This window comes from Notothenia rossii (genome assembly GCF_949606895.1).
Source record: "Notothenia rossii genome assembly, chromosome: 10".
In the NCBI taxonomy this organism is placed as follows: Eukaryota; Metazoa; Chordata; class Actinopteri; order Perciformes; family Nototheniidae; genus Notothenia; species Notothenia rossii.
The window spans coordinates 29,630,320-29,655,541 of record NC_136908.1 but is presented as its reverse complement, the minus strand read 5'-3'; the positions used below and the strand labels follow the sequence as shown (position 1 = coordinate 29,655,541).

Here is a 25,222-nt window from a genome sequence, read left to right as displayed (position 1 = left end):
ACTTGCATAGAGCTCCCTGAACGTTGGTAATAGACGAGTTGGGATCGCGGCGAAATACTCTCCGAAGATCCATTCTCACAGCGTTTATCAACCTTTTTCTAACTCAATATCAAGCCACACTTATTGTGTTTACTTCTTTATTTCAATTGAATAATGTCTGACTTTTGTTGCCGTCAGTTATGGGGAGAGTAGGGGCTCAGAATACTGACATCTGTATTGTTTCATTGTTTTTTCCTTCTAATTTTGTATTATTTTCTAAACCACACACTGTTATTTACTCAACAATAAGACACAATTATCCTTGTGTTTATTTATTTGTTTGATTAATAAACACAAGTTGGATTCTGTCAGGACCGAGGGTCGGAGCAGCTCATAGTATTTGCTTTAGAAAATTGTACACCCGGAAGTAAGTATTCTCTCCGCTCTGCTTGACAAGTCCTCAAGCTCTGTGATTGGACTTTTGAGGGTGCGCCGAGGGTTACGCCGAGCGCCGAACAGCACTTTGAAATGGGATGGAACCACGGCAGACTATCCAAAACTGGATTTGAATGGGTCCACCACCCCTCTCGCCCTCCCCCACCCCGTCCCCAGAACTACACATGCTGGCTATTGTGTGTTTCGCAACATATTCTATGACACGTCTGTACTGGGAATTGTAGTTTTAAAAGACATTTTCGTATTTCCCATAATAAGAAGTTGCCAGTATTAAACTGTGTACACCCCCGGAGGTTTAGGGGATAGGAAACACTCACATTTAAAACATATAATTAATAAATGGGTGAAAATAGCTTGTGTCCATAAGGTCAGAAGAGCTTTATTTAACAGCTGGTCTTATGTCTGCGACCCCTCCTGTTGTTCATTGATAAGCCTGAAACATGCACTTGTCAAGGTTCAGAGGCAGATTTTGAAAATATGGCACCATCGATCATCTTAAGATACAATATACTTTATTGATCCAGAGGCGGAATTTTTTTCGTATAATCACACAAATTCTGTGTTTTATTTTGTATTTTGTATTTATTGAATGTTCAATACCTGACAAGGTCGGAGATGAAAAACTTGGGTCGCAGGTTCCTCAACAGTGCATTAGAAGACATCTATCAATATGTGTGTATACTCCACCATTAAACTGTCAAATTCTGCACATTTCTTATACTATCTACATACTTATAAGAGTATAATTCATATGTATAATATCAGTTCAAATAAGTGCTTCCACATAGTTAACATTGCAGGAAAGTTGACTGTGAAGTCCCAAAACAAACTATGCAATATATTAGACATTATACTTTGTCAGGCTTAATATTTATCTGTAGATACCCCCAAGGGTTTTTTTCTTATTCAAAAGAAGACCTTAACCTAAAGTATTCTTTAATGTTTCAATAAAGCCTAATTAGTTTGTCTGTTTTAATGATATTAATATCTTTGGACGTCCTGCACTAAACTGTTTTATTGTAGAGATCACTTACAGTATCTTCTTGATATTTGATATTCTATATTTCTATCATTGATCTTCTACTTTCCCCCTATGAAAGTATGTACTCTTAATATTTGTATGTTTTCATCAAATATAACGTATCAACAAAAACATTCAATAACGTGCTTTAACCACTAGGCGGTTAAAGCACTCCAGTTTCTAGTTTAGTTTATGATGGATGTATTTTTTTATCCACATATATATTGTTTTTATATTTGAAACACCAAACCGACAGAAAATATGGTCTTAACATGACCCAGTGGTCTAGTTAATAAAAAATATATGATCAAACATAATATTAAAATGAACTCTTATTTTGAAAATACAGCTTTCTGTGTTCGAATGACCCTCGATCCCATACTTGTCAACCCTCCCGATTTTTACGGAGACTCCCGATTTCATTGCCCTCTCCCGGTTTCCTCCCGGGTTCATATTTCTCCCGCATTTCTCCGGATTTCTGACAAAATCAGATTTACTCAGGACTGTTTCCACTCTGACTTTAATAAAGCTACACCATTGTTTGGTTTCCATGGTAACACGTCTCTTTCGTAGCGCGCGCAACCGAAAGTCTGAGAGGGTGAGGCAGATAGTCACAGAAAACAGAACAAAAATCGACAACTACTCTACTCTCTGCTCACTCCTTTCCTGCCCACACATATGCCTCCATCAAGGATGGTGCTACAGGCCGCAAGGCATTGCACTTAGAAAGTCCGACATTATACAATCAAACAAATAAATAAACACAAGGATAATTGTGTCTTATTGTTGAGTAAATAACAGTGTGTGGTTTAGGAAAGAATACAAAATTAGAAGGAAAAAACAATGAAACAAAACAGATTTCAGTTTTCTGAGCCCCTACCCTCCCCATAACTGACGGCAACAAAAGTCAGACGTTATACAATTAAAATAAAGAAGTAAAAACACTAAGTTTGGCTTGATATTGAGTTAGAAAAAGGTTGATAAACGCTGTGAGAATGGATCTGCGGAGAGCATTTCGCTGCAATCCCAACTCGTCTATTACCAACGTTCAGGGAACTCTATGCAATTCAATGGGACTCCCTGATAGTTGAAACTCGACGCTAAAGGGCCCCCCTTGCGTTGGAAAGTGACGACAGGGACCCTGACATAACGTCAACATAGGCCGAGTTGGGAGTGAGAATGTGTTGGGTTTTTCAACCTTTGCAAATTAATGCTGACTTATCTGAAATACATTCCGTTATATAAGTGTTTCTTGGAGAAGTCTTCTTCGGCCAGATCAATACCGAAAGGTAATAAATAAGGATCAAATTAAGATATACTTGTAAATCTTCTCACCTATCAGCCTGCAGATTTATCCTTTTACACTAACTCTTGAACAAGACCAAGTGTTACTAGCAGTGAATTATAGCTTCAAATATGTGGTGATGGGTTACTCTTAAGGCCAACTTTGTTGTACATTTGTCAAATACATTCAGTTTAGGGATGTTAACGGTTAATCGACTATCGATTAATTGTCGAAAAGAATTTACTCGATTAAATTAAATTAATTGTGACTAATTGAACATTGTAATCTAAGACCGTTTCCCACAGGACGTACTTGAACGTGACCCGAGATTCTCGCGAGCCGCTAGAGCTAGACCTGTCACAAACTTGAGGCGGCAAAAAAACTAAAACAAACAATGATGAGGCGGTCAAAACGGAGTGGAGTGTGGGAGCATTTTAGATTAATTAACGATGAAAAAGACGCACAATGCAAACTTTGCGGTGCTACATTTAAATACAACAGCTCTACAAGTTCGTTAAGATACCACCTGAACAACTTGCATGTAACGTTAGCCATTCCGTCGCCTTCACAACCTACAATTGCTGCTGTGCTGGGAAGGCGAGTATGCGACCAAAGAAAAGCAGACGGCATTACTCAGAGAATTTGCGGGATGATTGAAAGAGATATAATGCCAATTAGCACCACCGAGGCCGAGGGATTTCGGGAGCTGATACAATTCATGGAGCCAGGATATAACATCCCTTCGCGAGCGACCGTGACTTCCAACTTGGAAGCACGCTACGAAATTAAGAAGGCTAAGCTAAAAACATGTTTGTCCGCGGCTAATGTGGCTCTGACGACGGATTGTTGGACAGCACTGACTACAGAAAGCTACATCACGATTACTTGCCACTATATTGAAAACGACTGGCAGGTAAAGTCGGCAGTCCTTCTTACGGAGAGCTTATCCGAGAGACATACAGCTGATAATTTAGCTGCCAAACTGAACCAGGCTGTGGAGTCATGGGGACTCACCGGCCGTGTAGTAGCCTGTGTGCACGACAACGCTCGGAACATTGTTTCAGCAAACAACCCCGCACGAGTCAGTTGGAAATCAGTGTGTTGCTTTGCTCATACTTTAAATCTGGCCGTCAATGACGGATTCGCTGCTGCTGGTGTCAACCGAGTAATTGGAGCTGCTGGCAGGCTGGTCAAGCACTTCAATCACAGCACACCAGCAACGAAAGCGCTAGAAGCAAAACAAAGACAAATGCAGCTACCAGCTCATCGGCTCATTCAGTCCTGTAAGACCAGGTGGAACTCTGTACATGCGATGTTTGGCAGACTCGTAGAACAGCGATGGGCCGTGTGTGCTGTGCTAACAGACCGCTCAGAGACCAAGCTTTCAGATGCGAGGACGCTGGAATTGAGAGACGACTTCTGGCAGCTTATGGAGGACATAGCGCCAGCACTAGAGGCTCTCCAAAGTGCAACTACTGTAATGTCAGCAGAGACGGAGGTATCCATATCCAACACGTACCCCATCACATTTAGTCTGATTAACACGCATCTCAAGATGGCAAATGGAGACAGCAACAGAGTGGCGGAATTCAAATCTAAAGTGCGCACTTCGTTGGGGGAACGGATGAAGGTAAGCTATGGCCATTAATTAATTAAACTCTTCGATCACATTTGAGCTATATAACAGATTATGGGGTGAATCACTTATCACCAACACATTGTCACAGTGTAAACTGCGTTTTTATGCAGTTGTACCCTTGTCATGTCAAACCTTATTAAATAAAACTCTAATGCTAGCTTTCTCCTTTATTTAATTTTAACAGGTTGAGTCTGAAGACCTCACATCAACAACACCAATGATAGCAACGATGCTGGACCCACGGCATAAGCACCTGGGATTTCTAAGGCCAGCAAGCAGGATCTCAGCTAATACCAAACTGCTTGAACTGGCTATGGAAGAACATGTGGACTCCACATCAACAAATGAAGCCACCACTGGAGATGATGTGCCAGTCCAGGGAGCTACACTTCAGAGACACACTTCTGCTATGACTCTTCTACTGGGTGAAAACTATACCACCAGCAGCAACGATGACATTAAAGAGGAAGTGGACATGTTTCTGAAGGATGCCTCACCACTCCTTGATTCCAGTCCCACAGAATGGTGGAAAGTCAATGAAGGAAGATTTCCGAGGCTGGCAAATGTGGCACGACGATATCTGTGCATACCGGGCACGTCTGTCCCATCAGAACGTGTATTCTCAGCAGCTGGCCTGACTGTAAACAGGCTGCGCACACGACTTACTCCTGACCACGTTAATATGCTTATTTTCTTGAACAAAAATAGAGGGGTCTAGGTCAGGAGCCTATTCAAAACACATTGAGACAGGAATGTTTTTGTTTCAGGAGAGGTAGCCTATATCTTCATTTGACTGTTCTAAGGGTCGCCCTCTAATGTTACTGTCACCTTCCTCAGGGATGATTTAAGTTGTGTTCAGAATATATTTGAAGTTTCCAGGGCTAGTTATCTTACTGTTACCTTTCTCAGACCAAAGGGGATTATAAATGCTGCTGCTAATGTTTCAAGTTTTACATATGTAGTTAACCAGATTATAATGTGTAGGCTTAATATTGTGTAGGCTAGGCCTACCCATATTGTTTAGATTTCTATTTAAAATAAATTTTATTTTGCTTAATGTTTCACATGCGACAGGTGAGCCAGTGCACAATTATTTTTTTATGTATTTGAATTTTCTGTGCTTAATTTATTTTGTTAAACTACATAAATGCCATTATCTGCACATTATCCTAACTGGTACAATAAAACATCAATTGTGCAATATAGCATGCATTTTTATTCAGTAAATAAGCAATATTTAGCTTTTTATGTTAAAGACACTATCGATACAGTGAGAAATTTACATTCTCAGGAAAAAAGCCGTTTATATCAGTTAATCGTTAATCGATCGATAAGGTCAATCAACTAATGATTAATGAATTAATCGATAATTTGCATCCCTAATTCAGTTATAGAAGTGTTTCCTGGCTCAATTAGCCTGAAGCTAATAAATAAGGGTTGGCATGAAGATCAAGATGTAAATCAAACGTTTGGCCAATTAGCTCAGCTTCACCATTCATGTTGGGTACACTAATTTGTGAAGACCCAGAGACAGGGCCACCCTTCCCTACTGGCCGATCACGCAGACTGCGTGGGGCCTCACCTCGCGGAGGGGGCCTCATCTTTGCGGAGGGTTCTTCATTTTGCGGTGGGAGCCTCATCTGAAGCACAAATGCGGCGCACCTACAGTGTAAGCACGCCACAGTGTCGCCGCATCGACGCTCGCGACACTGTGGGGCCACAAATTGGCCAGGTGCGGCCCTGCCCAGAGATATTCCCACAGAACCATGGCTTCCGACATGGAGGTACAAACTTTCATGCCAACCTTTACATTTAACTAATATGCATCTCAACTGTTCTGAAGGACACGGTTTACAGTCGTATTTAACACAGTGTAGAAAAAGGCAGTATTCTTCACATATTCCTATACCGCAGTTTTCTTTCTGGAGCAGCATCAGCAGGATCAGTGTTTTCAGGAACAGCTAGGAAACTTGGCCATCTGATTCCACGCAATGGAGATTAACATATATCGTCTCGAGTCCTTTAAAATGACAGAGTGGGACGCCAGCAGTATCAGTCCACAGCGTAATGCACCATTAGGTCAAAGAGGCTTGGCAGGTAGGACCCATGAGTTATATGTGTTTCTGTGGGCTGAGTTTCCCTTTGCGTGTCTTATTTTGCGTTACGTTCGGCAGAGGAGAGCGCCGGCGTGAGGCCATCGCGGGTGTACTGTGTGTTTGCGTGTGGGGAGTTTTTTTGTGCGTGCTCTATAGTGCCCGTAATAGTGTTCACTGGAGTCCAGCACATCAGCACCCCCACTCAAAATACCTTCCCGCGCCTCTGGGCCAGACAGACAGACGGTCCGGACGGGCCTGTTGGACATGAGCTACTTGCACTAAAGAAAACTTGATCCCTCCTGAGGTAATGCTGCAGTCACTTTTTGTTGGAGTCGTACGGAGAACGGGGAGCGAGCTGGATCCCCTCGTTGCTAATAGATTCTCCGTCTGGACCGTAGTATTTCACAGCATCTGGCAGTTTGGGGAATACAACAAGCACCCTTGTATACACACACACACACTGACAGATGTATGTCTGTATAAGTGTGAACAGTTAATATTTATGTGTGTTACATGTGGGAGGTCTTTCAACATATTGCTGCATCAGCTCCGTTTACCTTAGAATTACGATCATATTGGATCATTTAGAACAATGCTCAGTTTACTTCAAGTGCAGGAAAACAGACTTTGCTTGTTTTTGTCCGTGTTGGGATTCCAGTACGAGCACGTACTGTTTATTTACATGTATTATCATAAATAATCAATTAAACTAATCATTAATAATTATGAAATCTAAATAGAGGTTCATATTAACAGCACTTCTGTAAAGTAGGGGCATTAGCATGAAAAAACATTAAAAATGTAAATCACGGCAATTTCTAATTATAAATGATTATGAAAGATATACACCAAGTCACCTATGGCGCAATATGTGTAAAATGCCAGTTAATTTAGTGTCATAAAGTTTATGGGGTTTATACAAAACCAACAACTGGCGAATAACCTCAAGTTAGCCGTTAGCTCAATACAACAGATCACACTATAAAGCTTAATTAATTAAACCAAACAACATGTTTAATTTTTTTTTACAACAGTTCAGCAGTTCTATACTTAGTTGTGTAAAGCTAGTGTACAAACTATGCTCAGGCTGTAAATTTAGTTTAACAGAAAGCTTGTTAGCTTAGCTGGTGTATCCTTTGTTAAAGTTGGAGAACAGAGGAGACCTGTCACTCTGTCTGTTAGCTTGCGTGCAGGTAGATCTTTGTTAACTTGTTGGAAGCTATAGTGAAGTTAGTCGTATGTAGCTCACTTTGTTCCTGTGGTAATCAGTGGCGGCACCAGATTATTTTTGTTGGGTAATCTATGGTAGGGCTAACCCATACAGTGGTGGGGCTCAAATCCGTATTTGTAATGTAATTACATACACACTATATCACAATTAATCCTAGAAGTTCTGCTGTATGTCTGCAATTTACTCGGCGCGAGTTTGGGGACTTTTCACTGTGAACGTGACGTATCAGTAATGCATGACGCAGCAAACCCAACGTCTCGTTGCTCTGATCGGCTGTAGGTCTATTCAAATTGCATTCGGAGGCATTTTGATCTGACCGCGGCCGCGCTGATATTATAACGCGAGAGAATTTCCACACCTTTAGTGTATAAAACTCCCTCACTATGTAGACTATTCCTTGCACCCCTCTAGCATAAGCCCGAATGGTATCAACCATATTGCGTCAGTAACGTACACTTGTTGTTACAGCAGGATCCGTTTGTGTGTTGTGGACACGACCGGTAGATTTTCGCAATCCGTGTTAACAACATGCTTACTTTAACATACTTTTTCATGGTCGGGCTAAGGTAGGGTTAAGCCATTTCTTGGTATGGCTGTAGCCTACCCCAGCCATACCCTGGCGCCGCCACTGTTGGTAAGCAGTGCTGGCAACTTACAGATGCCAGCAGGCCATGGAGCTGCTTTACAGGACTGCCAACAGGAAACAAAGAGAAGAGACTGCAACAGTAGTCTGCAACAGTTTTTAATTGGGGATTTTTGTACATCTCTGAGTGAAACTCTCAAGAACGCCTGTGTTGAATGCTCTGAAAATATTCTAGTTTCTTCATTAGGTGCATGTACTAGCTATCATTTGTAAGGGAGCTACGATTTTCAGATAAATCAGAAATTCAAACACTCTTGCATGTTTCATATTTGCATAATAATATCAATCTTGTATTCATTGCTGACAGAAACTTGGTCACGGAATAGGAAAAAAGACAGAGAAAGGAAAGAAGGTGTCACTACAGTCAGTGGAAAAGGACAGAATGAGGGGTTTCATTAATGAGTACCAGGAGATGGGTGAGAGAGTTTGTTCGCTTTTTAGAAAGGGCTGGGAACAATTCAAATACCACTTTGCAAAGATATATTAGCCCAACGTTGCTGGCTGTGCATCTGGGAGTAATACAAGCCAGAGAAATCAAAAAAAGAACAGGTCAGTCTTATCAAACGCCTCTCTAAAAAAAAGTTCCCCCATTATCAGAACAAATGTCCAGATAGTTGTCTTAAATGGAAAAGCCTATATCAAACATTTAAAGGGCCCCTAACGCTCATCTCCAGGTTCAAATGTATATGTTGTGTCTCTACTGTGATATTTTTCCATGCTTTAATGTTCCAAAAGCTCTTTATCTTTCTCATACTGCCTGTGCTGCAGCACCTCTTTTCACCCTGTCTCAAACCAGAGCCCAGTCGGCTCTGATTGGTTCAACACAGTCTCACTCCCTGATCATCCAAGAACGACGCTTGGTCAGGGTCCTTTGGCTTGCAGTTGTGACGCACTGAGTCTCCTTCAGCTTTGTCACTACCCGATCTGCAGCCCTGCCCTATCTGCAGTGCGCATGTGCGAGATGGTCCGCTATATTGGACAACTCCATACGGCAACACAAATAGGACATTTGACGTCTAGACGGCTGCCTGATTTGCATCGTGCATGCGCGAGTCATAAACGTCTGAAATATCTATACAAAAATATTTTATTATTTTGTTTGAAATAAAATGAAGGACTTTCACAGTTAATGTAATTAGATATAAATGATTAATGCCATACATTTTGCATACATTCACAGTCAATATTTCTTCAGTACGTATGATAGCTGTCTAACAGAAGTTAAATCCATTTCTCACTTATTCTGAAAATGTACTTAAAGGTGGGGTAGATACGTTTGAGAAACCGGCTCGAGATACACTTTTTTTTAATATTCCATGGAATGTTCTTAACATCCCGATAGCAATGAATATCTTAAGTGCTTTGAAAAAAAAATCTATTACAAAATGTCATCTGTGGAAGCCGTAGTACTGTAAAAAGCACGACCAATCATTTTAGCCGGCCCGGCTAAAATAACTGGATGGCCGACCTGCCTGTCAGCCTTCCATCTGTGCACAAACTTATTTCGTGCCCTCATTGGCCATGTGCGTTGGAGGAGGGGCTCTGTAAGGAAGTAGCAGATTTCTTCCGGCTGTTTATTTTCAAATTCTAGCGCACTCGAGCTGGTTTCTCCAAAATTACCTACCCCACCTTTAACCCAATAAAATGACCCAATAAAAGGAGTTGTTAAATAATAGTGAAGTCACGTTGTAATAACAATAACTCATCTCTCTCGTTCAGATTAATATTGTCCGGTTTTTTGTGTGTTCTTTTTCTGCTTTGCCAAACTCCACTGTGTGTCCTATTAGAGTTGCCGTATGTAGTTGTCAAATATGGCAGACCATCTCGCAAATGCGCAGTGCAGATCGGGCAGGGGTGCAGATCGGGTAGTGACAAGCTTCATAAACGAACGCAAAGAGCTTTCAACTGACTGCAATGTATTCCCATCGGCGGCGGTATTTGACGCTCAGGGAAGCACCGCATTGGTCCATGTCAGCGGCAGTTAAAGGCAATGTGAGCGTCCATTCCCATTGGATAACGGAGAATTTTACACCCGGAAGTAAGTATTGTCCTTACTGTCGATTGATTTTTACAGTGATATCTGCACTACTCATCAGCTAAAAAACACCAGCTTATCCTTGTTAATTACACAACATTGATTGGTTTAAATTGTGTACAGTGCTTTCGTGTATTCCCCTTCGATTCTGAGAAACAATTTTTTTTTCGGAGTTTAGGATTGCCGAAGACACTACACTACCCATAATCCTCAGCTATCGTTTGGGACAACGCCAGTCAGCTTTGCTCAACAAACCTTGTGATTAGTCCTCAAGCTCTGTGATTGGTTGACCAACAACTGTATTCCATATGAAAAAAAACGTTTCGTAAAATATAAAATCATACTTTATTCAGCAGTGCTTGCTTTACTCTTTGAAAGTCAGCACATAAATGCATTCTAATAAATGGTTTGGCTGCATTAAATATCTGTCGTAGTTCTTTATTTATCTACAGAGATTGGGCATCAGAATAGACCGGAAACTATTCTTTTACCGTTCTGTTTTAATTCCACAATAAAGTTAGTAGTAATATTTTGTTTTGATATTATTATCTTTTATCAACTTAACCCCCGGGTGTCGTGTTAAGACCATCTTTTCTGTGTTGCTGTGGGTTTTTCCATCGCTTTTGTATTACAAATATCAAAATAATATATGTGTGGATAACAAAATATATCTGTCGTAAACTAAACCGGAAACAGCAGTATATTTTACTGTGTTAACACTGTAAACTTGACCGTTTTTTTTTTACCCAAACCACCTACTGGTTAAAGCACGCTATTACACTTTTAGAGTAATTGCAGTGCAGGTAGATTGTGTTGCTTTTTAATGACTGTTTTTAAATGCCTTTTTCTTAACGTCTTTCATTTTGGTAAAGCACTTTCAATTGCCTTGTGTTGAAAGGTGCAATATAAATAAACTTGCCTTGCCTTGCCTAAGCTCTGCTGCATGTTTTGTTGAATGTGTTATATTTTATGAAAACATTTAAATATTAAGAGATACAAAATAGTGGGAAAGTAGAAGGTCTGATAGAAATATAGAATAGAAAATATCAAGAATATAATGTAAGTGATCTTCTCTAGAATAAAAAAGTGTAGTGCACGATGTACAAAGATATTAATAGGAGCATGTGCAAAACAGACAAAGTAATGAACCTTTATTAAAACATTAAATAATACTTTAGGTTTAGATATAAGTATTGTAATGCACTGTTGAGGAACCTGCGACCCAAGTATTTCAGTCATTGCATAACTGCACCATAGTTGTGTATATGATATGTCAATAAACCTTTGAAAATCTTGAAATCTTGAAAGGGATGTGCAAAATAGCCATTATAGCTTTTAATTAACGATTAGAGAATAACGAGCAATGAATATGCTTTATAGGGATCTGCAGATACATTTTTTGTCTTCTCAAGCATCAACTATCAAATATCTCTCCTGATTGTTGGCACTTGACAATCAGCTTCACTGAATTTTACTCAGGTGTAACTAAAGTCTGATTTAAGGGTTGTTTATATTTCACATCATTAATCCAAATATGTAAAGTAACTAAAATAAATGTATGATCACCTTTTTTTGCTCCCGATCCGATTCCGATCATTTGATTTGGACAATCTGCCGATACCGATTTTCCCGATCCGATCTTTGATTTTGACAATCTGCCGATACCGATTTTTCCCGATCCGATGCATTAAAAAATAAAAAGCATTCAAGTTGTCCCTTAAGGTATTTTTTTATTTAAATGAAGTACCCAACTACCCATTCTATCCAACATGGATATAGGATATTCTTTTTTCACAGCAGCATTGGATAAAGCTTATCAGTGGTCCACTACAAAATAACAATGTAAACAAATTGAGTGCAGATAGTGCAGTAACAAAATTAAAATAACTCTACTGGAAAGAGGTAGCTTGACTAGCTTCACAAGTTCACATTCAATCACAAATAAATAATAAAATAAAATAAAAATGTGGCTTAGTGCAGAATTCTAGCCTTAAGACTAACTAGTCTAGTATTAGTGCAATGAACAATAGCAGCTTAACATAACATGAATAAACAAAGTATTATATTTCCATCTTACTGGAGTAACACAGTAATTCAAATATAAAATGTAAACAAAAATGGATGTAAAATTGCAAGGCACCGTTTGTTTTTTTAAATCAAGGGACGGTCAGCTCTTGAATGTAAGCTGCACTCTTACTTCTTACTCACTCTCAGGCTTCACAATAAAGTGGAGGTTTTTCTTAAGGAAAATCAGCATCTCTACCCTGTCAGGTGAGAGCCGGTTCCTTTTCTCATCAAGGACGTTGGACACTGCACTAAAGAGTCTCTCACTGTCCACAGAGGTGCAGGGGGCACAGAGAAACCTGGTTGCAACAGTAGCCAGTGAGGGGAACCGTGAAGCATTATCTTTCCAGTAGTGTAGAGGATTGCTTTTCCTAGGGCTGGTTTGCTCTGAGAGATAGGTCTGTACCTGGACATCAGCTGATGTACTCACGGACCGGGCCTCTGGCTGATTCTCTTCCAAGATCTCGTCCAAGACGCTGCCCAGGCTGCTGCTTGCTTCTTGGCGTGGTGTCTTGCGCATAGGCTCTGCTGCCTCTGGCTCTTCACTGGCAGCCCTTTCTATCTTTGCCACCTCCAGGATGAGGTTATCCGTGGCAAGCCTCAGATTGTCTGACTTTGTGAAGAATCTAAAAATAGATAAATGTAACAATTACCCACAACAAAGAAAAACATAAGACAAGAAGACACCACACAGCACAACAGTTAAGTCAGGCAACTGCCTTACTTCTATACAAATCTAATCATTAACAGACCTACATTTAAAAAGGAAAGAAAAATTGAAATTGGCTTGAATAATGAATACTGGTTGGTTGTATATACATAATTCATAACGTAATAGATACGATTATAATAGCATTCAAATGGTACATTAATTTACTGTACTTGCCTGTCTTTGTATCTTGGATCCACTAGAGTGGCGATGCTGTACAATGGCTTCTCCTCTACCTCAGCAAAGCGGGTCTCCACTGCCTCTAGGAGCGTGCTCTTCATTGCTCTGACCCCCTGGTCAGTGGTCTTCTCCCGAGAGAGTACACGTTTGAGGGCTGTTATTGCAGGGATGACATCAGCTGCAGATGCAGTGGGATTGCTCACATCCCTGGTGAGTTCCTCAAATGGAGCTAACACCTCAGCTGTCTTCTCCATCAGGGTCCACTGGTTGGCTGTCAGTGTGGCTGGCAGGCTGTAGTCAGCTGCGTACACAGAGAGAGCCCGCTTTTGCTCCAGGATGCTCTGCATGTAGAGGCTGCTGTTCCATCTCACTTGCACGTCCTGCTGTAGACGCTTGACGTCCATCTTCAGATCCTTCTGGATATTTTCCAGCCGGGAATAGGCCAACGGGGAATGTTTGAAATGGCCAACAATTTTCCTCGTGGTGGCCAGTGCGTCTATGACGCTGCGCTGAGACAGCAGACCCTCATGCACAGCAAGTTGGAGCGTGTGTGCAACACAGCCCACACTCGTTATTTCCATATCATCCATGGCTTTCACCATATTTCGCGCGTTGTCCCGCAAAATGACATGGACCCGAGGCTTATCTATTCCCCAACTGTTAAGCATCCCCTCGATGGCCTCTCTCACACGATCTGCTGTGTGAGATCCGCGAAAGTTCTGAGCGTGCAAGGTCGCATGTCGTAAATTAAACTGCGAGTCGATCCACTGTGCAGTGAAGCTAAGGAGTGACATTGGACACACAGAAGAACTCCATATGTCTGTGGTAAACCCGAAAGCAGACACGTCTGTTAACAGGGCTTGCAGGTGGCCACGAAGCTTGTTATGAAGGGCAGGCAGAGCTTTCTCTGTAAAGAAATGACGAGAAGGCAACTCGTAACGTGGCTCCAAGTGCTCCATGAGACGGCGAAACCCCACGTTCTCCACCACAGATAACGGCTGGTCATCCAACGCGATGAATTCAGCTATCTTGGCTGTTATTTGTTTGGCCTTGTCACTGTTCTGGGACAGTTTCTCTTTCCTTTTCAAAGTCTCAGAAAGTGTCGGTTGTTTTAGTGCCTTTGCCCGAGTGGTCGATGTGTACTCCTCGTGTTCCTCTTGGTGTTTGTTTCTCAGGTGGCGAATAAGATTGGTCGTGTTGAACGAAGCTCTGTTCTTTCCACCACGCGGAACCTCCGCCTCGCAAACATTGCATTTGGCTGTTACACTGCCTTCGCTTTCAATTTTAAAATAGTTCCAAACTCCTGACATTTTCTGTGTCCCGAGTCACCAGCTGAACGTAGCCTCTCGTTAGCTTACTGCTACTATTAGACACTGCGCCCTGCCCACTCGGTTGCCAGATTTGAGACCAGGTATATGAAAACAAGCCCAAAAGAAGCAACACATACATGATGTTGTGTAATTTTAAACCAAAACTAAGGCCTCAGGATGACTTTAAGATGTGAACATGGTCATTTTTGTTTTGTAACATTAAATAAAATTATAAAAATATTTTATAAAAAAACATTTTTTTTTCCCGATCCCCGATCTCCTTGCTCTCGATTCCGATCGATTCCGATCTTTGGAAAATCACGTGATCGGCCCCGATCCCCGATCACGTGATCGGATCGGGACATCTCCAGTAATAGAGTAAAAATACCAGGTTAACCTTTGAATTGTGTTGGAGTAGAATTACAAATTAACAATAAATTGCATGTTTTACATGCTGCTGTAACAAAAACATTTCCCAACTTGAGATCAATAAAGTATATCTTATCTTAAGATGATCGATGGCTACTGCCATATTTGCAAAATTTGCCTCTGAACCTTGACAAGTGCATGTTTCAAGGCTTATTCAGTAACAACAGGAGGGGTCACAGACATAAGACCAGCTGTTAAATAAATATCTTCTGACCTGAGCTGTCATGTGGGTATATATTAATGCTGTCCATGTCAATTTTCACCCATTTATAAATGATATGAAAAATAAAATGTGATAACACCAATGTGTTTCCCATCCCCTAAACCTCCAGGTATGTACACAGTTTAATACTGGCAACTTGTAATTACGATAAAGTACGAAAACGTATTTTAAAACTACAATTCCCAGTAGAGACGTGCCATAGGGCATGTTACGAAACACACATATAGCCAGCATGTGTAGTTCTGGGTGGTGGTCTTGTTCGAATCATGTTTTGGATAGTGTGCCGTCGTTGGGCTTCATTCCCTTTCAAAGTGCTGTTTGACGCCCGGCGTAACCTTGGCGCACTGCCACTCCAACATCCAATCACAGAGCTTGAGGACTAATCACAGGGTTTGACAAACAAAGCGTACTGGTGTCGTCCCAAACGATATCTGAGGAGTATGGGTAGTGTAGTGTCTTCGGCCATCCTAAACTCCGGTAAAACTATTTGTTTCAGAATCGAAGGGGAAAAACACAAAAGCATTGTACTGTAGAGCCGATGAATGGGAGTCGGAGGCGGTGTGTTTAGTATGGAACTCCACACTTTATTTTCCATTAGGTTTACAGAGGAAAGAATAACTTGATAACAACAACCAGGTACACTCTCTAACAGGTCCGTGGTGCAACACACACTATATACAACGGTGAATTATGTCCCATAATGTTTCACCACTGTACACAATTCAAACCAATTACTGTTGTGTAATTAACAGGTATAATCTGGTGTTTTTGAGGTGATGAGTAATGCAGATATCACTGTAAAATCAATCGACAGTAAGGAGAATACTTACTTCCAGGTGTAAAATTCTCCGTTACCCAATGGGAATGGACGCTCGCTTTGCCTTTAGCTGCCGTCGACATGGACGGATGCGGTGCTTCCCTGAGCGTCAAATACCGCCGCCGATGGGAATACATTGCAATCAGTTGAAAGCTCTTTGCGTCCGTTTATGAAGCTGAAGGAGACTCGGTGCGTCACAACTGCACGATAAGGACCCTGACCAAGCGTCGCTCTGTTGTGATTGCGAGTGATCACAACAGAGTTACAGTTACATAGTAACTGTAAGGGAATACAATCTCGTTACATGTTATCCGTTACCCCCAGAGTCTGGTCAAATTAGAATCTTATTCAAAAAAATGCTGTTCACAAAAATGACTGAACATTGCATAAAAGAGGTACATTTAGACAATTCTGAATACCAATAAAGACCATGATTTGGATACTGACATAAAGTAAAGAGTTCTGGAACCTGGCCCATGTTGGTACATCTCAACAAAAATACTGTAGGACCATGCTTTAAACCCAAAGAACGTATATTTGTTGCACAAGAAGGAGAAAGAAAGAAACCTTAAATAAGTGATATTGCTTCTGCAGACCAGCTGCTCTCTGGTTGGACACTCATTGGAACTCTGTGCCAAAGAGCTAAGCACGTTAACCAGCTTCAGCCAAAAGCACAAAGACTTTACAAGCCTTTACTTTCCTCTTCTAATGGCTTTTTTCCCTCTCCTCTATTTTATTTTGGGTCCTCTCAGCTCTTCGATTAACTTCTCTCCTACAGGAATCTCTTTTATTCTTCTTCCTCTAATGACTTGGCTGTTGTAACGACCTCTCCTCACTCATAATGACCAATTCTCTCTGTTGCCGCATGACTTCACCTCTGTGGTTTCCACACTCATTCCTTCATCTTAACTTCAAATGAACTTCAGATTGGTGTGATGATTTTTTAGAGTACTGGAGCCAAGTTACATACGTAGCTGTAGTCTGTATTTAGTTTACATTTAGATAATTGAAATAAATTAAGGATTTAATCCAACAAGTTAATAGAAAGTAAGTTGTTAAAAACCACTAGTGATAATTGTATTTAAGTCATGTTGATGGGAGTTTCTGATTCAAAATGGTAACACATGTGTACAATATGTATCCTTATTAAATGAGGAAACTGTAATTGTAAGGTTTCATAGTCATATAAATAACCTTTCCTGGTTGTGTCATTACAACTATGATATTGTCTTATTAGTAGTGTGTAAAGTAACTAAATACATTTACTCAAGTACTGGACTTTAGTACAATTTGGAGGTATAAACAGTACTTGAGTATTTCCGTTTTATGCTACTTTGTAACTCTACTCCACAATTCAGAGGTAAATGGTGTACTTCTACTCCACTACATGTTTTTAATACCTTTAGTTGCCTTACAGAGGTGGATTAATGATGTGAAATGTAATCAACTCTTAAATCAGACTTTAGTTCCACCTGGAGTAAATTCACAAGCTACCCTGCAGTATACAAAGTCATTCAAACTAGCTGCACCTTTACCAGCTTTGAGAACGCTTTAATAATCAACAATTATAATCAAAACACAACTGACAGCAAAATTGCTACAAATAATTTAAATATACAAATAATATTGATAATGAAGAACGCTTATACCTAATTGACCAACTTATTAGCCTTAGCTACCACCATTTTTCTATCATAAAAGAGATAAAAGTCAAATATTTGACAGCTGTACACATTTCTGAAAAGTGGTCATGCAGATACCCTTCAAAAACTGAAGTTTCTTGGACGTTAATAGTCGTTTTAAACCTAAACCTATTTGTTTTAGCATATGGAGAGTAAACTTTACATATTCATAGCAACCCACTCTCTTCAGTCTGCGTACAAATTACACGACTTTACACATTGGAAATGCGTGCAATAGATACGCAGAAGTCCGATTTTGCGTGCATATGATACGCTAACCATTCCCATTGGGATCTGAGGCAGAGTTTTGCGTGCATATGATACGCCACGTTTCGTGCCTGCACCACTTATTTTTGTCCGGTCGGGTCTTGGTAGACTGGAAGCTGTGGGGTTCATAAAAACATGTTCTTTCTCAATACAAAGCCACGATTATTGTTTTTATTTTAAATCGTATAATGTCTGACTTTTTTTGCCATCTGTGAGGAAAAGAAATAGGGCTCAGAGCTTCAGAATAATGAAATCTGTATTTTTTTAAATCTTGTTTTACTTCTAATTTCTTATTCTTTCTAAATAACACACTGTTATTTACTCAACAATAACACACAATTATTCTTGTTTTTATTTATTCGTTTGATTCTATAATCTTGGGCTTTTTAGCATGCTTTTTAACCGTAATTAAAGTCACTGGAAACAGACGTAGGCCTATAAGGGACATTTCAAGCATCATTGCGATAAACACGACAACCACAACCCACTGAACTGATTACCCAAGATCCTCAGCTTGAAGGTCGATGATTTGGATATTTTAGCCGCAATGCACGTTGGGATATGGTGTTAATGCGATATGATATCCGAAAAACATTTCGGAGTTTAGGATGGCCGAAGACACTACACTATCCATAATTCTCAGCTATCGTTTGGGACTACAGTCCCGTTGCTTGACAAACCCTGTGATTAATCTTCAAGCTCTGGGATTTGGATGTTGGAGTGGCAGTGCGCCAAGGTTACGCCGAGCGTCAAGCTCTTTGAAATGGAACGAAACCACGGCAGACTATCCAAAACTGGACTCGAATGCCCCCCCAGAAATACACATGCTGGCTATTGTGTTTCGCACATGGGTTTCGCAACATGTTCAATGGCACGCCTCTACTGGGAATTGTAGTTTTAAAAGACGTTTTAGTTTTTCCCACAATTAGAAGTTGCCAGTATTAAACTGTGTACACCCCTGGAGGTTTAGGCGAGAGGAAACACATTGGTGTTATCAAATTTAAAACATGTAATTAATAAATGGGTGAAAATCGCTTGTATCCATAATGGGCAGCATTAATATATACCCACATGACAGCTCATTGTTACTTTGTAATTCTACTCCACTACAATTCAGAGGTTAACCTGGTATTTTTACTCCACTACATTTATTTTAGTTACTTTGCAGATTCTGATTAATGATATGAAATATAAACAACCCTAAAGCAGACTTTAGTTACACCTGAACTATGTTGAAGTTATGCAATGAATGATAAACTTGGGTCACAGGTTCCTCAACAGAGCATTACAAGACATCTATCAATATGTGTGTATACCTCCACCATTAAACTGTCAAATTCTGCACATTTCTTATACTATCTACATACATAAGAGTATAATTAATGTGTATAATATCAGTTAAAATAAGTGCTTCAACATAGGCAGGAAAGCAATATATTAGACGTTAAGTACTTTGTCAGGCTTAATATTTAGATACCCCAAAAGCTTTTTTCTTATTTAAAATAAGACCTCAACCTAAAGTATTCTTTAATGTGTTAATAAAGGTTAATTCGTTTGTTTGTTTTGCACATCCTCATATTAATATCTTTGTACATCTGGCACTAAACAGTTTTATTGTAGAGATCACTTACAGTATCTGTTGTGACTCGACAGATATGTTAGGTTTAGTTATGTTTTTACTCTAGTTTTGTGTTTTGATCTTGTCACTTCCTGTTTTTATTTTGAAAGTAATCTTTCCTCTCATTCCAGATCCCACATTTCCTGCCTTTGTGTGTTTCCCGCCCTTGAGATTGCTTGGCCCTGCCCTGATTGTTTTCACCTGTGCCCATCCCCCTCACCTATATATAGCCCTGGTGTTTCTTTGTTCCTTTGTCAGTTCGTTATGTTTCATGTCGTGAGAACCTGGGCCTTTTTTACTCCTGATACCCACCTTGAGATTTAGACCTTTTGCCAAGTAAGTTTTTGTGTTGCTGTACAACTTAGCTTTGGCTATTTAACTGCTTTCTATTTTTTGAAAGTCCGATTTAGTTTTTGTTATTATAGAACATTGTATTTTTGGACAACTGTCTTCGAGTGCTGCTTTTGGGTCCTGCGTCCTGTGTCTCGGTTCATAACTCCTCCTGAGAGAAGAGTGCTCCCTAGTGTCTCAGAGGAGACCATGCAGTTGGGTCGGGCAAAGTTGACTCCGGAGGAACGTCTTCGGCGCATTCAGGAGGGCAGGTGTTTTTACTGTGGGGAGCAGGGGCACCTCCTGGCTTCTTGTACAGTAAGAGGTCGAGCTCATCAGGGACGAGGAGGACTCTGGTGAGCCGACTGTCATCTGGATTCCCTCCTCGTACATTGACACAGGTACAAGTAAAAGTAGACAGACATGTTTTAACTCAGGGGGTTCTCATAGACTCTGGTGCAGATGAAAGTTTAAAAGACTGGGGGTTGGCCAAGAAGTGGAACTGTGTGGTAATTCCTTTGAAGCAACCGTTAAAGGCCTCTGCTCTGGATGGTCGGTTATTGTTTACCGTTACCCATTGTACTATGCCCATTGAAATAACCGTAAATGCAACACATACTGAACACATGACTTTCCATTTATTTGACTCTGCTCAGCATCCACTTATTCTTGGTTACCCATGGTTAGTAAAGCACAACCCACACATAGACTGGAGATCTGGGAGAGTTAAGGGATGGGGAGAGGACTGCAAACATTTCTGTTTGAGAGACAATAAGACTGGCGACAACACTCCCCATGCTAGAAGGATTGAGACCCAAGATGTTGTCCAGATTGCATGTACAGAAATGACTGAGGCTATCCAAGTACAGGAGCAAGATTTCCCTGACAAGTCCAAGGTGCCCAGTTGCTATTGGGACCTGAAGTAACTTTTTAGTAAAGCCACTGCCCTGCCACCACATAGGCCTAATGACTGTGCTATAAACTTAGTACCTGGCCCCCCCCATACCCAAGGGTCGCCTTTACTCTCTTTCCGGACCTGAAAGGGAGGCCATGAACAATTATATTGAGACCTCCTTGCAGACCGGACTCATTCGCCCTTCCTCGTCACCGGCGGGAGCGGGCTTCTTTTCCGTCGACAAAAAGGATGGATCACTCCGGTCCTTTATAGACTACAGCCCTCTGAACGAAATCACCATCAAAAACAGGTACCCTCTCCCACTCATCTCCTCCGCCTTTGAACTTTTGCAAGACGCCAACATTTTCACCAAACTGGATTTAAGGAATGCTTATCATTTGGTGAGAATCAGGGAGGGGGACGAATGGAAGACTGGATTTAACACACCTAGTGGACACTATGAGTACCTAGTGATGCCTTTTGGCTTGACAAACGCACCGGCAGTGTTTCAGTCCCTCATAAATGAGGTGTTGGGGAACTTCCTGAATAAGTTTGTGTTTGTATATCTTGATGAAATTTTGATTTTTTTCTCCTGACAACATAACCAACCAGCAGCATGTCCGTCAAGTCCTCGACCGCCTGCTACAGAACCAACTTTATGTCAAAGCAGAGAAGTGTGAGTTCCATGTCCAAACCACATCGTTCCTGGGTTTCATCATTGCCCCCGGTCAAATAAAGATGGACCCTGCCAAGATCAGTGCTGTGGCCGAGTGGCCAGTTCCTGTTAACAGGAAAAAACCACAGCAGTTCCTGGGGTTTGCACATTTTTATAGACGTTTCATCAGGAATTTCAGTTCTATTGCTTCCCTGCTACATGTACTTACCTCTCCTCATGTCCCTTTTGAATGGAACTCCAAAGCTGCTAATGCTTTTCAAGGCCTAAAGGAGATGTTCACCTCTGCTCCCATCCTCACCATCCCAGATCCACTTCGACAGTTCGTGGTAGAGGTGGATGCCTCTAACCTTGGTGTGGGGGCAGTTCTCTCTCAGCAGGCTGCAAAGGATAATAAGCTCCATCCCTGCGCTTATCTCTCCCGTAAGTTGTCCCCAGCGGAAAGGAAATACGACGTGTGCAATCGTGAACTACTGGCAGTGAAACAAGCCTTGGAGGAGTGGAGACATTGGCTAGAGGGGGCCGCTCAGCCGTTCCTGGTATGGACAGACCACAAAAACTTCGAATACATAAAAAAGGCTAAGAGACTGAATTCACGTCAGGCTAGATGGACGCTTTTTTTCAGTCGTTTTGATTTTACCTTCTCATTTAGACCTGGCTCCCAGAACACCAAGCCAGATGCCTTATCCCGTCTGTTTGACCCTGAGCCTGCTGCCAAGAAACCAGAACCCATCCTACCACTGAACCGTGTGGTAGGAGCGGTAACTTGGCAGATAGAAAAAGAGGTGCAGCAAGCAAATGTTGAGAGCCCAGCACCTAGTGAGTGTCCGTCTCATAGGCTAGGTTTGTTACAGTGCCCTTGCGCTCCAAGATCATTCACTGGGCTCACACGTCCTTGCTCACTTGTCATCCTGGGGTTAGAGGAACCATGTTCGCACTTAAGCAGCATTTCTGCTGGCCGTCCATGGCTAAATATGTTGTTAAATATGTGAATGCCTGTCCTGTTTGTGCTCGCAGCAAAACTTCTTCCAGGTCTCAGGCGGGGATGCTGCAGCCGTTACCCATTCCTCAACGGCCCTGGTCTGACATATCCATGGACTTTGTTACTGGACTCCCGATGTCTCAAGGTAATACCACTGTGCTAACAGTGTTAGATTGTTTTTCTAAAATGACTCATTTTATTCCTTTGACCAAGCTACCCTCGGCCAAGGAAACGGCAGAGATTATGATGATCAATGTGTTCCAGATACATGGATTTCCCAGGGATATTGTGTCAGACCGGGGCCCACAGTTTGTTTCCAAGTTCTGGAAAGAGTTCTGCAGTCTTATTGGAGCCACCGCTAGCCTCTCCTCTGGGTATCACCCCCAGTCCAACGGACAAACGGAGTGATTAAATCAAGTGTAGGAGACATGTCTGAGGTGCTTGGTGGCTCAGAATCCCTCATCGTGGAGCAAGCATCTAATCTGGGTGGAATATGCCCACAATTCTCTTCCTACCTCTGCCACAGGTCTGACTCCCTTCCAGTGCGTCTTTGGCTATCAACCACCCGTGTTTGCTGAGACTGAAAAGGAGGTCTTGGTCCCTTCTGCACATGCCCTGGTCAGACGTTGCCACCGCATCTGGGCGGCTGCCCGTCAAACCCTTCTAAGGAGTTCTTCTTCAATGAAAAGGGGGGCTGACCGACACCGCCGGCCAGCTCCAGTGTACCAGCCTGGGCAGAAGGTTTGGTTGTCCACGAAAGATCTACCTCTCCATGTTGCTTCAAGAAAATTAGCCCCCAGGTTTGTTGGTCCCTTTCCAATAATGAAGATTCTGAACCCTGTTTCTGTGCGCCTGCGACTCCCCAGGTCCCTGAGGGTCCACCTTACATTCCACGTTGGGAAGATCAAGCCTGTCAAGGAAAGCAGTTTGGTGCCCGCAACCAAACCTCCGCCATCCCCCAGAGTTGTTGATGGTGGCCTTGTTTATACGGTCAAGAAACTGCTGGCAGTCCGAAGAAGGGGACGTGGCAGGCAGTTCCTCGTTGACTGGAAAGGCTATGGAGGATAGGATGTGGATTCCTTCTTGCTACGTTGTGGATCAGGAGTTGATCAGGGATTTCTACAGGCAACATCCTAATCTGCCTGGGCCATCAGGAGACGTCCCTAGAGGGGGGGGGGGGGGGGGGGTAATGTTGTGACTCGACAGATATGTTAGGTTTAGTTATGTTTTTACTCTAGTTTTGTGTTTTGAACTTGTCACTTCCTGTTTTTATTTTGAAAGTAATCTTTCCTCTCATTCCAGATCCCACATTTCCTGCCTTTGTGTGTTTCCCGCCCTTGAGATTGCTTGGCCCTGCCATGATTGTTTTCACCTGTGCCCATCCCCCTCACCTATAAATAGCCCTGGTGTTTCTTTGTTCCTTTGTCAGTTCATTATGTTTCATGTCGTGAGAACCTGTGCCTTTTTTTACTCCTGATACCTACCTTGAGATTTAGACCTTTTGCCAAGTGAGTTTTTGTGTTGCTGTACAACTTAGCTTTGGCTATATAACTGCTTTCTATTTTTTTAAAGTACGATTTAGTTTTTGTTATTAAAGAACATTCTATTTTTTGACAACTATCTTCGAGTCCTGCTTTTGGGTCCTGCGTCCTTTGTCTCGGTTCATAACAGTATCTTCTTGATTTGTTATATTCTATATTTATATCATTGACCTTCTACTTTCCCCCTATTTTGTATGTACTCTTAATATATTTTTCATCAAATAACATTCAACAAAAATAACATTATTCAACAAAAATAATTAAATAACGTGCTTTAACGACTAAGCCAGGGGTCGGCAACCCCTGGTGGCACGCGGCACCGTAACCAGTGGCACACTAGGAATAACTGTGCAAAATATTAAAATTTTATTTTTGGATCCTGAACGAGACCGCCGCCAGAGCGCGTCTCCCTGTTACCTGCAGAAAGAAGCCATGCAAGCAACGCAGCCCCGCTCTCTTTAACTCCAGGCAACCTTCTGCCGCTTTCCTCCGTGGTGCAGTGCTGATCGTGTCACCATAGAGGAAAGCACTTCACAAATTGCAGTACCCATAAGGGGCTGTACAAATGCCGCAGTTTTTGCGTGGCTGTGTCTTTAGTTGAAAGCCCACTGGCTATCTGCTCATCTCTCATCGAAATAACATGCTACACAGGGGCGGACTGGCCATGTGTGTTCTGGAGAATCACAGAACAGACGATCGTCCTTATTATGCTGTTCAAACCAGTTATTTAAATGTGTTTGTTAAATTCGGCATCATGTAAGTTAGGGATGCTCCGATCAATCGGCCGCCGATCGATATCGGTCAATACGCACTCTCTGCCGATCGATTGGTGCTCTCTAAAAATGCAGATCGCGAGAGCCGACAGCATGACGCAAAATACATGACACTTTTCTCTGTGTGCGGCATAACAAGCTCTCCAAAAGGGCTTCACCAGTCTGGCAGTATTTTAAGGTGTCCGAAAATGACAAATAGCGGTATGCAACGTGTGTGAAGCAGAAATCCTGCAGCTCCGCCCGCTGTGACGTACCGGTGAGCGGAGCGAAACACACAAGAGTTAAACCTAACACACTTAGCTATTTTATCTACCTCTGGAACAAGCTAAACTAGTTATAAATAT

General features: G+C 41.7%; 2 protein-coding genes across 2 annotated transcripts in view; both read left to right on the top strand.

The window, feature by feature from the left end:
• The window catches only part of LOC307021462 (uncharacterized protein), a 71,593-nt gene extending 47,411 nt beyond the window's left edge, over positions 1-24,182 (top strand). Inside the window, exons 2-3 of the mRNA XM_079653588.1 lie at positions 22,600-22,709; positions 23,091-24,182. Coding sequence (XP_079509714.1) covers positions 22,628-22,709; positions 23,091-23,632 — 624 coding nt within the window. The 5' untranslated portion in view covers positions 22,600-22,627 and the 3' untranslated portion in view covers positions 23,633-24,182. The remainder of the gene's footprint in view (positions 1-22,599; positions 22,710-23,090) is intronic.
• Positions 2,933-5,775, top strand: LOC307022472 (E3 SUMO-protein ligase ZBED1-like). The gene is made up of 2 exons (XM_079655279.1): positions 2,933-4,371; positions 4,565-5,775. Exons 1-2 carry the CDS (start codon positions 3,136-3,138, stop codon positions 5,096-5,098), a joined length of 1,770 nt encoding a protein of 589 aa, XP_079511405.1. The 5' UTR covers positions 2,933-3,135; the 3' UTR covers positions 5,099-5,775.
• Positions 24,183-25,222: the final 1,040 nt, after the last annotated feature.